Genomic DNA, 13,503 nt, shown 5'->3' on the forward strand with positions numbered 1-13,503 from the left:
TCCAACAGATACAGGCAGGATTCCCACTCTGCTCCCACGCTCTACCTGGCCAGCAAGAGCAGGATTGACATCCCCATCCCCGAGGACTTCACTCATGCCTTCGTGCAGATCCGGGTGACAGGGCCAGGGGGGGATGGAACCCCAGCAGAAGTTCACATCCTCAGAAACAGTGGTATGTGTGCCCCTCTGCCCACCCCATCCCATGCACACACACCCTCTGATCCCACTCTGCTCCCACGCTCTACCTGGCCAGCAAGAGCAGGATTGACATCCCCATCCCCGAGGACTTCACTCATGCCTTCGTGCAGATCCGGGTGACAGGGCCAGGGGGGGATGGAACCCCAGCAGAAGTTCACATCCTCAGAAACAGTGGTATGTGTGCCCCTCTGCCCACCCCATCCCATGCACACACACCCTCTGATAGGAGCTCCACAGAGCACAGGGGCTACGAGGAGCTCACTGCAGGACAACCTGCCTGTCCTTCCCCACCAGTGGAAATTTAGATTAGATATCAGGAAGTTTTTCCTGTGAGGGTGCTGAGACACTGGCATAGGTTACCCAGAGCAGCTTTGGCTGCCCCAACCCTGGCAGTGTTCAAAGCCAGGTTGGACAGGCCTTGGAGCAATCTGGGCCAGTGGAAGATGTACCTGCTCATGGCAGAAGGTGGAACTGGGTGATCTTTAAGCTCCATCCAACCCTGGAACTCCAGACTTCCTCCTTTCCATCCCCCATCAAACCTCTTCCCTGACTCTGACCAACCTGCCAGTCCTGAATCCTTCAATATTTGCAGCTAAAACCCTTGAGGCCTCACAACCACCAAACTTACTAAGTTTTCCACCAAGAGGAAAGTTCTGACTGTCTGTGGAGCCCCAACACAGCTCCAGCAGGTTCCCCTCATGCAGAGGTTGAGGACTCAGGGCCCAGCTCCAAATTCTCCTTGTTAGGATGTTTATCAGTGCCAACCTCAACCTGAGCACAAATTTTATCAGTGCCAACCTCAACCTGAGCACAAAGAACCTCAAACCCAACTCCTTCCTCAAGTTCTCTCTGTGTCTGTGCAGCAGTAACAGCTGCTCCCTCCCTGTTCCCTTTCCTCCAGGGACAAGTATGATGGTGGAAGACTCAGTGACAAGACCAGTGCCACATGTTGTCATCATCACCACCAACTCCCTGGTGCTGGTGGCCCTGCTGAGCTACCTGGAGCTCTGACAATGGTCAAGGTGGCACAGGACTCCAGACACAACTCCTCCCGAGCCACTGGGAAAGGACACAACATTTGGCTGCTGCAACTGCCACTTTGGATCTCAGCAGCTCTGCAGAGAGAGGATTTGGTGTTGTTTGAAGGGAGAAAGGAAGAAGCAGCTCTGTTGGGTTGGAGGAGCTCACACCAGATGTGGGTCTTTAACTGATTCTCATTTTTTAAGGAACCAAGTGACATGAAGAATTCTCCAGGAATTCTGCAGCCAACTGCCCCCACTGCCCCCAGTAGGTTCTCTGCCTTATGAAGCCATGTATGAAATAACCGGACTGCTCAATCTGACTTTGTTTTTTAACTCTGTACAGTGAATTTTGGGGGGGGGGGGGAAAAAAAAAAAATTCAGTGATCAGCATGTTCCATACAGTCACAGCATCTCTGGGGAACTATGGCACAGCATCTCTTTTTTCCCTCCACAACATGAGCCAAATTCTGCAGGAAGAAGCCCAAGGAGACAAAGCCACAAGAGGATTGATCTCTGCCCCATCCTGAAGCTTTTCCTGACACTGATGTTCACTTACAACAGTTTGTTGTATCAGCTCTTCTGCTCTGAGGTGCAGCTTCATGTTAGCCACATCCACATGTTTTTGGGGTGGGTTTGTTAGCCTCTTTGCTTCTTTCCTTTCTGTCTGGGGGGAAAAGGGAAGGGAAAAGGGAAAAGGCATTTTCCAGCATCCTTAATCAGAAAGGCAACTCTGCCTGAAGAATGGAGATGTCAATAAATCCAGTTTGAGTAGGTTAAAGGAGGAAGAGAAAGAATATCACAGCATTGAAACAGGAACTGGAGACTCAAGGAAACCATCACTGGGGCAGCAAGGGAAATGTGACTCATTCACCTCCTGACACAGAGTTCATCCAGCCAAAATGCCAAGCTGAGATCCAGCCAAGGAGTCAGGCTGCTTTCCAGGCCTGGGGCTCACACAGCTGATGTCCATGTCCATCCCAAAGAAGTCCAGGGATGCTGAGGGGCACCACTCACTCCAAAGGTTGGGAAAAGGGATGTTGAGGTGCATCACTCACTAAACTGGTTTGGAATACATGTTCATATTAAAATCTGTCTCCCAGTAAAGCAGTTGACCAAAGTTAATGACAGTTGATTTACTGGATGGATCCCAAGTGTGTTTTTAGGGATCTTTAGCTGTACTTTCCTCCTTCCCAGGGAACAACAATGCCAGGTTGTTGAACTCCAGCATGGAGGTCTCAGCCAGCCCCACAAGAAGCTCAAGGGGTTGGTTTGCTTTGCTGCAGAGGTTGAGCAATCTGGTTTTACTCAGCTAAGCCTCAACAGCAGCAGGACTCACTCAGCTGCCTCTGCCTTATCACCTCCTTCCTCCTGGTGCTAATGCCATTAGCAAATCTCCTCCCTCCCTCCCTCCCACAATCTGTCTGGCTGCAGCACTCCAACTGCTTCCTCAGGCTTAGACCATCAGCAGAAGTTGGTGCCACAAGAATTCCTCCCCCTGGATAAGCTCTGGGAAGAGGGAGCACACAGGGTGTGCAGCAATGAATCTCTGCCATCCACCCTCTCCTCCAGGTGAGGGTGAAAAGTTGCCCATGGAGTGGGAAAAAGAAGTTTGGGCATCATGTTACCAATTGAGAGAAGAGACAGAGAGAGACACTTCTTTCTGTAGCTCAGCCAGACCTGGTGGGAAGGACAGGGACAGTAAGAAAAGATGCATATGGCAGGAAGAGATGAAGAGATGCTGGTTGAAGGATTCTTTTCTGACCTCCCTGTACCTCCAACCTCTCCTCTTCTCTCTTTGTGCCCCTTTTCCTCAGCTCAGGCTGCTCTCCCTTCACCCCCAGCACAGCTGCTAAGCTAAACATCCCTCAATATCCTTCACATTGCTTCAAAACCCAAAAAGCATCCAAGGAAAGAGCCCCAAAGTGGCTCAATCCCCTCCTTTTCCCCAGCTGGAGCCACCCGGCCCAGCCCAGCCGAAGAGCCATTAAATATAGATATTTATCTTCCCTTTGAGGCGTCTGAGCCCCCCCAGGAAAAATAGACACAATGAAAAGATGAAGGAGCCTCTTGGCTGCACTCTGACCTCCTCAGCTAAGCAGAGGGCAAATATCACCTGGCTCAGGGTGATGTCACAGCTGCCCCAGGATTCATTTCCATGACAAAGAGCACAGGGTCCTGCAGATGGGACAGCTCTGAGCTCCTCTCAGCTCCCACACCAGGCTCAGCTCCACAGAGATCTCCACTCAAACCCAGGGAGACAACCCCAAATCCACAGGTATTGTCCTCACAGACTCATTCCCCACCTCACTGCACAGAGACATTTGGCTCACTGCATTTTTCACCTGATATTTGGGTATAGGATTCTCTGCAAATAAAGTTCATTCCCTCCACATGCAACTCTATATTTAAATCATTTTTGTGGTCTTCTGGTAGGAAGCAAAGCTAAGAGTTTGCCTCAATCTTTAACATTAGAGTTGTAGCATTATTTTCCCTGGAATTTGCTGTGCATTCTTGCAGTTCACAGGGAAAAGGGACACAGTAAACAGAGTTGCTTACTGTAAAATGAGAGAGGAAAACCAGGAATTTAACAGGTCCCTGTGTGGCTTCTGCCACCAAGGGGGAAGGAACACCCTTGCAGAGCTGCTGGGTGGTTTATTCCTGTTAATCACCAGGAGAAATAAATGATCCACAACCCACTGAGCTCTTCCCTTCCTCCCCCTCTAAAGCTTTTAGGAATGAGCTCAGCTCTGAGTCAGGATGAAACACACTCAGTTATGTTCCTAAGCAGCAGAGCTGGAACTGAAGATGTTGTGCTGCTCACTGCTCCCTGCTCTGCACCACACAGGGAACAGGGCATGATCCCAGCTCTCCCTGAGGCTTTCCAGGCTCTGATGGAAGGAGATGGATCTCCTGAGGAAGGAGGCAGTGGTGGTTCACCCCTTGTCCCTGTGAGCAGCCCCTTGGCTGTGAGGGAAGGACACAGATGTCAAACCTGTCTGGTTTTCCTTCTCCCTTTGGGAAGGATGTCAGGAGAGCAGGCAGAGCACCAAGGGTAAAATCAAGAGGAGAACAGGAAGAGCTGTGAGGTGTCCTCATCCCACCTGGATCATTCCAGACCTCCCTTGGAGACAAACTGCCTTGTCCCAACTGCCTGCACTGCCCCACTGAGGCTCAGGTTTCCAGTCCTGGATAACTCCCCAGAAAGTCAGAAAATCTTTGGCAATTTGTCAGCCAGGAATGAAGGACAGAACTAATCAAAGCCACAATCAACTGTGTCAACCAGAAAATCAGTTACAATCCCCCCAAATCACTTCTAGAATCATGGAATGTCCTGAGGAGGAAGAGACACCCAAGGATCCAAGTCCCATCCTGACCCTGCACACTCTCAGACTCAGGATGTCCCAGAGGAGAGGGAGAGCCCTGAGCTCTGTGTGACACAGGGACCACTGCCAGGGGATCTGACCCCGAATCCCACCAGGAATTACTGCCTTGATGCAACAGACACAGACAGGAATTGCATGAATCAATTCATTTCTCTGCTCTTCTCCTCCTCAGGAGCCTCCACAGGCAGGAGAGCAGGAGGCTCACCAGGACCCCCAAAATCACTCCACTCCCAACTCCCCAAACTACTTCATAGAACAATTCCTTCTCCTGAAAGTGCTGCTTCTCCTCCTCCTCCTTCTGAGTGCCATTTCCTGTGCCTCCTTCCTTCCCTTTGGCTGTCAACTTCTGCTCCCGAGTCAAGGCCTTCTCAAAGTTGAGGTCCACCAGGTCACCTGGGATCACTCTGAGCCCAAAGTAGATCCTCTTGATGAGCCTGAAATCCTCCAGCACCTGCACATCGCAGCGATAGGTCCCTGCATCTGCCTCCCTGACCGGGGAGAAGCTGAGGGCAGGGCTGGGGTTGGAGAAGGGCTTGAACAGGACATCGTTGGTGGTGACGAGGCCTCTGGCCACTCTCCAGGTGTAGCCATAGGTGTGGTTCCCAAAGCTGACAGCATCAGAGGTGAAGCAGTTGAGCTGGATGTGTTGGCCCACGAGGGTTGTGAGGTGCTGCAAGCCACACACCCACTGGGTCAGGCAGGAGGAGCGACGTGAGGAGCAGTTCCTCCTCTCCCCAGCTGAAGTAATCTCACACAGCACCTCCACCTTGAAGCCCAAGCCACAGGTGACACTGCAGGATGTGGTGTTGATAACGACGTTGGCCACAGCTGCCTGGAGCTCTGTAGGCATGGTAATTCCTTCCACGGCCAGCACTGCTGGCACACACAGCAGGAGCATCAGGATGGGGCTGAGCTGCAGGGGCTTCATCTCAGCACCTCAACCACACTAAATTCAGTGCTCAAAACCCTTCAGAGTCTTCCAACTCCGTGTTCCTCAGCACTGCCTTCAGGGTCTGATCCTCCCAGGCAAATCCTTCCAGCCAAACCTTTACACTAGGAAAAATCCTCCAGGCTGAGAGGCTTGAAATGCACCACAGCTAAAAAAAGATACACCACCACATTACTACTGGATTCGTCAGGATGGGAATGAGGAATTCCAGTTGATGGAGCAGCAGAGCAGAGTGTTCAATCCATCCTGTTCTATCCTAGCCATTCTGGCCAATCCATTCTATTCTAGCAACTTGGATATATTTGGCAATGAAAATTCTTTCTTCTCTGCAAGACTTTCTATACTATTCTGGATGGATTTCCACTGTAAGGTTCATTTCCCCCCCTAAACCATCAAACTATACAAATAATTACTAGTGGAATCTTTCGGTGCAGCTGAGCACCCAAATTCCTCATGCAGGACCTCCCCAGTTCCACTTACACACATACCTCAAGGTCTAAAGCACTTCCCAAAGGGAAAACAAGATTTCAGCCTCTAGTGTGATCCACTGCAATCCAAGGCAAGCTGGGCAGAGTTTGGGCTCTGGTGACATCCAGCTCCAGGCAGGGGAATAACATTCCCAGGGCAGCAGTGCTGATGTCACAATAGGCTGTTAGGTCACAATCATTCCAAGAGGCAACCAAGACCTCCCCTAAGAGATGAGGACTCTGAAAGCATCCTGAGAGGCTCCTGACCCACTCTCAGGATTCAGGAGGGACTCAGCAGTCCCATGGCATCATCTCCCAGGGGGGGTGAGAGAGCCCAGAGGGATCTGAGCCACCACCTCCAACTGATGCATGGCAGAATCCACTCACACACAGCTGGAGAAGAACCTTAAAGCTCATCTCATCCCAACCCCTGCCACGGGCAGGGACACCTCCCACCAGCCCAGATTGCTCCAAGCCCCGTCCAGCCTGGCCTGGAACACTCCCAGGGACAGAGCAGCCACAGCTTCTCTGGGCAACCTGTGCCAGAGCCTCAGCACCTCCCAGGGAACAATTCCTTCCCAATATCCCACCTGTCCCTGCCCTCTGGCAGTGGGAAGCCATTCCCTTTGTTCTATCACTCCATCTCTCATCTCTGCAGCTCTCCTGGAGCCACTTCAGGCACTGGAAGGGGCTCTAAGGTCTCCCCAAAGGCTTTGGTTACACTAGAGATTTATTCCTCTCTCTGCAACAGAGATCATCAACCAAGCACCACCTTGAAACCCCCAAACACCAACCTGAAACCCCCAACCACCACCCTGAACACCCCAAACCCCCAGAGCAGTTGTGCTTTGTGCCTACACCAGGCTGTGCTGTCACAATCCCAACTATTACCACCAAACCATCCTCACTGTGTGCAAAAGCCAAGACTTACCCCTGGGGTTAGGAAATGCAAGTCACCTCTTTATTTACAAACACAAACCCAACAGCACTGCTAGGCACTACCACCAGAGCAGGATCTGACCAATATAGTACAAACCTACCAGAAAATAAACTTAAGAGGGGCAAGAAAATAAACCCAAGACATTTACACTGTACAGAGGAGTTTTAACCAGATGTAAAGGCTGAGCCTGGGGCAAAGCAAATGCTTTAAACCAACCCAGAGGACAATTTCCTGTGCAGTTTTAAAGCTTAGGGAAGGTCAGGCACAGCACACACAGTTGGATTTGACATGACAATGTTCCAGGTACGTCATCCCAACAAGCAGGAAGAACAAAGCAAACTGATGTTGTCCTCATGGGAATGAATGTGATGAAACAAAGCAAAGCTGGAAAGGAAAACAGGAGTTTTTAACACCTGATTTGGAAATGTTTCCTCTCTTGCCATGCTCAGATCTCAGGCAGCTCCTGCACAAGGAACCAACCTCTCTGTGCCTCCCTCCTTGGTGGGAGTGTCTGCAGGATCCTCTGCAAATTCCAACAGGTCATGGTCATCTCAGCAATTACATCTGGGCAAGAACTAGTTGCATAGGAATCCTAAAAGTCCATGAAATAAGGGGAATTAGGGAGGAAATCTTCCCTTTAACAGGATGTGGGTGCAGCACAGAGGTGTGAGGGATAGAGAAAGTGCCTCTGCCCATCCCACAACAGCACAAGGGACACAAGGTTAGAGCATGGCTGGGAAGGAGCTGTTAGCATCCATCATTCTCCCATTTTTAACCCAGAAGTGGGGAAAAAAACCCCCAACAAACCCTTTTGCCAAAGTCCTGTTTGAGTTCAGAGCAATATTAGTTGGCTTTAATCTATCTCCAGTCCCCACCAGCTAGGGAGGGACCAATCACTTCTGCAAGGACATCTCACAGGGAAGAGACAGCACAGAAACACTTGGAAGAACACTGCCAACAGCTCCTGGTGGCACAGGCTGGAAGCAAACACATACACTGAGTACTTTAGCTCCTTTCACTTGCTCCTTTTCCCCAAGCAGAGTCATCCTTCATGCCTAAACCTTCAGCACATGAAGACTCCTCCTGTGCAGCCTCCAGAGGGTGTCTTGATGCTTCCCATGGATCTCCATCCACCTGAGGTGGCCCCAGACCTGCCCAGGGGCAGCACAGCTTTGCACTAAGCAGCACAGCACTGAGCTCCCAGCAGAGCTGCAATGGGAATGACCAGCAGGGAATCCTGTGGCATCAGGAGGGAAAACACACACCCAGGGGGTTCTTCAATCCAGGGATGAAGAAAGGTATTTTAGAAGCCATTTGGGAAGTGGCAGAGGGTTGGGAGCAGCTCCCTTGGGAGCTAGAGACATTGTCACCACACAGACAATCCAGTTAGTCTCTTGGCACCACCTGAGTGTCTCCCACTGTTCCATGGAGAGGCAGGTGAGGAGCAACGGAGGCTGTTTCCTCTTGCACAGTCACTGCTTACAAAAGTCACTCCCTGAATCCATGAGCACCCAGTGTGCCGTGTCAGTCCCCTCTGCCTGAGCATTCCAGCTACTTCCACACAGGGTGCCAAGAGAGGAAAGAGGACAGGAAGGTAAAGAGTGTCTTCATAACAACTCTGAGATTGCACCACCTGCTAAAGAGATCAAAGACAGGGCAGAAATAAGTAACCAGACTCACCCCGAGTCACCAGACAGCAGAGACCACCAAACACAGCAGCTTGGCCAGGAAAATGTGGCAGAGAACAAGATTGGCTAGGTAAAGTCACTCTTCAGACTGAGATCTAATCAACAAGAGACAAATTAACACCTCTGCTAATTGCCTTTCAGATCCCACTGACAGGAATGGGCAAAGTGGCTTAAAATTCTGAGTTGCTACTGCTCAAAGCTGCACCCAAACTTACCTGGTGTGAAATGGATTCACCAACCCCAAAATATCAGAGAAAAAGACAACTGAAACAAGTTCCACCTAAGTTTGGGTGAAACCACATTGCTGTGAGCTTCTGTTTCCTAAACTGATCGAACTGCCCAGTTTGTCTGGGCTGAAAACTGATTTTGACATAGGAATGAGACATTTGTTGTCAGCACAGTGACACAGAGACACCTGTAGCTGCTCCCAGGGCAGGTCCCTGCCAGAGCCTGAGCTGTGGCACAGCCCAAACAGCTCCCAGATCCTTCCTCTGGCACCACTTTAGGAGCTGCTGAGTTACTCCAGCTCCCAGGCCAGGGGAGTTTGGGAGTGTGTGTGGAACAGCCCCAAAGGAAAACTGTCTGCCCAAGGTAGGAGTTAAAGTATAAGCCATAAAGAGAACAAAGGGACAGACATGGATTTTCATGGATTGAAGTATTGCTGTGAGTTTGGAAAGATCCAAGTGATGGTTTCATTCAGTGTATGATCTGCTCCTCTCACAACTCCTGCAGACACTTCAGCACTGAGATCTGCCTGGACCTAGTGGATCCTCTCAAGCCAGCAGTGCTGCAGGAGGAAGCACAGTGACAGGTCCTGATGAGGGACAGAAATCCATCACAGGAATACTGATTGTCATGGAATTCAAGACTAGTTTGGGCTGGAAATGACATTAAAGCATGGGCAGGGACACCTTCCTCCAGCCCAGGTTGCTCCAAGCCCCATCCAACCTGGTTCCTGGAACACTCCCAAGGATGGAGCAACTACAGCTGCTCTGGGAAAACTCTTCCAGTGCCTCAGCACTCTCACAGGGAAGGATTTCTTCCTATTTTATCTCAATCAAGCTAAAAACCACCCTGGAAACACCTTGAAGTGAGCACAGGCAGCAGTGGCTAAGAGCAGAGTTTGGAAAGCTCTCACACCTCCCACAGGAGGCTGAAGGCAGTGAGGAACTTGTTCCTAAAGCCATTTGATGGTGAGAAAAGCACATTTCCATGGGAGTGCCCAAACCCAGAGGTATCCACAGCCCAATCAGCAGGAGAACTCCACTGTTCCTGTTCCACCTCATCACATGGAGTTATAACTCCATGAGAGCACTGACAAGCAAAACCACACAAAATCCTCCCAAATATGCCTTGGCAAGGATGTGTTAAGTCTACAAACAGCAGGAGAGGAGCATGTCTGAAAGTGGCTTCATTTGGAACATGCCAGAGGCAATGGGAATGTTGTTTCCCAGTGCTCAGAGCAGAACAAGCAACAGTGATCACAGGCAGCAAGAGAAAGCAACTCTGAGCTCTGTCTACTAACACACACCAAGGAATTAGTAAAACAAGGTGAGAACAACAATAAACACACCTGGAAAAAAAAAAGCTGAGCTGTTGCTATTAAACTACTTCTCTAAGCACAGAGAACTTCAACATGGAAAATCCCAACATCCAGCACTGGTTTGCTGAAGGAACTGACTGAAATTGGGTTTGGAAGTCACACTGTTCAGTTCCCAGTGCACCCATCCTGGCTCATTTGCACTGCCAGGGTAATTAGCACGTGATTAAAGCAATCACCAGGCTGATGGTTACACTCCCTGGGTCTCCAGAGCAGTCAGAGCAGGTGGATGTGGGGGAGATGCCACCAGAGGATCCACACAACCCAGGTCATCCCTCCAGGCTTTAAACCATGCTGGATGTCCTCTCAGGACTTGGAGGCCCAGGAGAATCACCCTGTCAGGCCTCAGCACCTCCCAGGCCACAGCCAAGGGGGGTTTGGGCTGTTAATCCCTGGACTTTGCCAGGTGCAGGATTCCCTGAAAGCCCAGAAAACATCCACCACGTTTTTCCATGTTTCCCTGCAAACAATACTGAGTCCCAGGACGAGCAGGAGCTGAGCAGGAAGGAGCAAGGTGGGCAGCACAGGGCCAGCAGTGAGGGAAGGAAGGGGCAATAAATCACTTCTCAACAGTCTAAACCCACAGCAGCAGCTGCTGAGCTCAAGGAAGTGCAAAATTTGAGGTACCAAATCCACTGTGTCTTTCTTTGTGTCTCAACCCAAATATTGCAGCGCTTGCACTTTTCCAGGTTCCAATTTTGCCTCTCCTTGCCAGCAGCTAAACACTGAGGGAGCAAATGCCATTTGGGAAGCTCAAAATGCCTTCTAGAAGTCAGGGGGCTGCACAAAGCAAGGCCACCAAGCAAGCCAAGGACACTGACAGTGGTTCCTTACCTGGCAAGGGCTGTCCCAGCTCGGCCTGCACTTTACCCTTCGCTGCTCCTTCCAGAGGTAAAGCACCTCTGTCCCCTTTGTAGAGTTTCGGTTTAAATGGAGAATCTTTGTCTTTACCTTTTGATCCTTTAGGCCTGCCTGCTTGCTTCTTCTTGGATTTACCATCTCCCTTCACCCCCAGCAGCGGATGGACCTCTGCAAGAGACAAAAGGCAAGGCAAGGTCAGGGGGGAGCACACACAGCCCTTGGGGGAGGCACAGACAGTGTGGGAATTGGCCTTGCAGGGAGGAAAGGGCTCCAAGGGAGTTGAGAGGGACTTGGGGCAAGGGATGGAGTGATGGGACAAGAGGGAATGGCTTTCACACACAGCTGACAAATGGAGAGGAGGGTTAGAAGGGCCTCAAGAGCCTCCAAGAGAGTTGAGGACTTTGGACAAGGGATGGAGTGATGGGACCAGGGGGAATGGCTTCACACTAATGGAGAGGAGGGTTAGATTGGATATTGGGAAGGAATCCTTCCCTGGGAGGTGCTGAGGCACTGGAATGGATTTCCCAGAGCAGCTGTGGCTGCTCCATCCTTGGGAGTGTTCCAGGCCAGGTTGGATGGGGCTTGGAGCACCCTGGGCTGGTGGAAGGTTTCCCTGCCCATGGCAGGGGGTGGAACTAGGTGATCTTTAAAGTTCCTTCCAAGCCAAACCATTCTGGGATTCCATGAACAATTCCTATTCCAGGATTCCTTCCTCACTCCAAGCTGGCAAAGCAGCAGCACATTTGCAGAGTTGGTGGCTATTAATAACTGCTGTAAGAAGTGACTTCAAAGGAAGGAGGAAATGAAGGCACAACTGAACTCCTGGTGATCAGACCAAGCTAAAGCCTCTGAGAGGGAGAACAGGCACCAGGAGAAGAGCAGCTCCCACACACCATCGTTAGGGACTCCTTGGAGTTCTATGTTGGTGGTTTTGGGCTTCTTCTTTGGTGCCTGAGGTCCATCAGAGGAGGATTGTCTCTTCTTCTCAGAGCCCAGGCCCTCATCAGTCAGAGAGCTCTGGACAGCATCTGGGGGAGGTCCATAGGGGTTTTCCTCTGGATCTTCCACTTCAGGAGCAATGGGCAAGTACAGCAGAGCCTTGGAGTCCTCCAGTTCCTCATCACTGGGAAGGGAAACAATGTGATGTCATTTTAAAAGGTTGTGATTATGTTATTAGATGCTATCCAGGGAATATCAGTGATGGATTTGGTGTTCATGCTCTGAGCAAGAGGTTCCTCACCTGCTGCAGAAGGCTGCAATGGGATCCACACTCGTCACATCCACTTCTTCATCCTCTGCAGCATCAGCACCTGAGACCCAGAGGAGGAAAAAAAAAGACATTAAAGATAGCAAAGAGAAGAGCAAATCACTTAGAATGTATTGGACTGACTCTGCTTAAATGTCTGAGCAAGGAAAAGGGAGAACTAAAGGAGAAAACTAACCTAAAGTGTTTCCTCTTGAGTTAAATCCAAGCAGGAAACAAACCTCAACTACTTGAGGGATGGAGCAACTACAGCTGCTCTAGGAAACCTATTCCAGTAATTGCTCTTGAGTTAAACTAAAGCAAAAACCAAACCTGAGCTATTTGCTCTCCAATCCACCAGGTTTGTATCCTATTTCCCTGTTCTAACACAGACCCATCAATATAAACCACCAGCAACAAAGGTAGAGGAAAGACTTTAAACCTTTTCACTGTTTTGTTGTCATCCCTGAACCACGAAATTATTTCAATGCTCAGTTCCCACAGGGCAAAGTTACACCTGACTATGGAAACTGCTAAACAACCATTGATTTAGGGAGGAGAAGAGCTGCCAAGGCTGGGAATGAGGAGAGCTGGGAATGATCCAGCAGCTTTGCATATTCCATGACTTTTGGGCACCACCAAGTGGCTGCTCTGGACTGCACTGGTCACCCAGAGCACGAGCAGCTCCTGCTGTACCTGTCTGCTCTGGTTCACTCTTGTCTTCATCCTCGATGTCAAACTCTGACTCTCTCTCCTCATACTCCACGTTCTCATCCAGCTCCTTGAAGTCAGGGGCAAAGGCACTCCAGTTCTCCTACAGCACAGAGGGCAAAGGGGCTTGGTTTGACCTTCCACAAAGGCACAGCAGCTTTAGATTCCTTTAGATTCCTTCCTCAATGAGGATTCCTTCAACTACAACACAACTGGAGGGATAACAGTCACCTGGATGTGGCACTGGGGGACATGGAGGCCTTGGCAGTGCCTGGGGATGGTTGGACTTGATGATCTTAGAGGTCTTTTCCAACCTCAATGATTCTACAGTCTCATTCTGTACATTAAAATCCCCCAAGACACACCAACACCAGCAAAAATCAAACCTCCCTGAGGTCCACAGTCCCACAAAACATTAGGGACTGCACATTAGTTCCTGCT

At 50.3% G+C, this 13,503-nt stretch overlaps 3 protein-coding genes across 4 annotated transcripts in view; 1 reads left to right on the plus strand and 2 right to left on the minus strand.

Annotated features, from left to right (window-relative positions):
- The window catches only part of CNTN2 (contactin 2 (axonal)), a 17,242-nt gene extending 16,033 nt beyond the window's left edge, over positions 1–1,209 (plus strand). The window contains exons 21-22 of the mRNA XM_009070842.1: positions 9–172; positions 1,100–1,209. Coding sequence (XP_009069090.1) covers positions 9–172; positions 1,100–1,209 — 274 coding nt within the window. The remainder of the gene's footprint in view (positions 1–8; positions 173–1,099) is intronic.
- A 2,944-nt stretch (positions 1,210–4,153) lies between these two features.
- On the minus strand, positions 4,154–7,503 carry TMEM81 (transmembrane protein 81). The gene is made up of 3 exons (XM_009070845.1): positions 7,440–7,503; positions 4,786–5,476; positions 4,154–4,184 (listed from the first exon to the last, which is right to left on the minus strand). The coding sequence occupies exons 1-3, from the start codon at positions 7,501–7,503 to the stop codon at positions 4,154–4,156; spliced, it is 786 nt and encodes a 261-aa protein (XP_009069093.1).
- Positions 7,504–8,566: 1,063 nt separating this feature from the next.
- The window catches only part of RBBP5 (retinoblastoma binding protein 5), a 10,404-nt gene continuing 5,467 nt past the window's right edge, over positions 8,567–13,503 (minus strand). Inside the window, exons 10-14 of one of the 2 annotated variants that reach the window (XM_009070844.1) lie at positions 13,048–13,165; positions 12,349–12,418; positions 12,002–12,231; positions 11,199–11,276; positions 8,567–8,595 (exon numbers count right to left, since the gene is read on the minus strand). In XM_009070844.1, coding sequence (XP_009069092.1) covers positions 8,567–8,595; positions 11,199–11,276; positions 12,002–12,231; positions 12,349–12,418; positions 13,048–13,165 — 525 coding nt within the window. Of the gene's footprint in view, positions 8,596–11,081; positions 11,277–12,001; positions 12,232–12,348; positions 12,419–13,047; positions 13,166–13,503 lie in introns of both variants that reach the window. The other variant, XM_009070843.1, reaches the window with a different exon arrangement.

The sequence above is a fragment of the Acanthisitta chloris genome, unplaced genomic scaffold, assembly GCF_000695815.1.
Source record: "Acanthisitta chloris isolate BGI_N310 unplaced genomic scaffold, ASM69581v1 scaffold4003, whole genome shotgun sequence".
Taxonomy (NCBI): domain Eukaryota; kingdom Metazoa; phylum Chordata; class Aves; order Passeriformes; family Acanthisittidae; genus Acanthisitta; species Acanthisitta chloris.

Excerpts from the sequence above, each read along its gene's own strand:
- TMEM81 (XM_009070845.1), bottom strand. The coding sequence starts at position 7,503 with ATGACCTGTTGGAATTTGCAGAGGATCCTGCAGACACTCCCACCAAGG. Across the intron at positions 5,477-7,439 it reads AAGGAGGGAGGCACAGAGAG|TGCTGGCCGTGGAAGGAATT; the intron begins GTTGGTTCCTTG and ends GTGTGCCAGCAG. Across the intron at positions 4,185-4,785 it reads AGCCTCCTGCTCTCCTGCCT|CCAAGGGGCTGCTCACAGGG; the intron begins GTGGAGGCTCCT and ends CTTCCCTCACAG.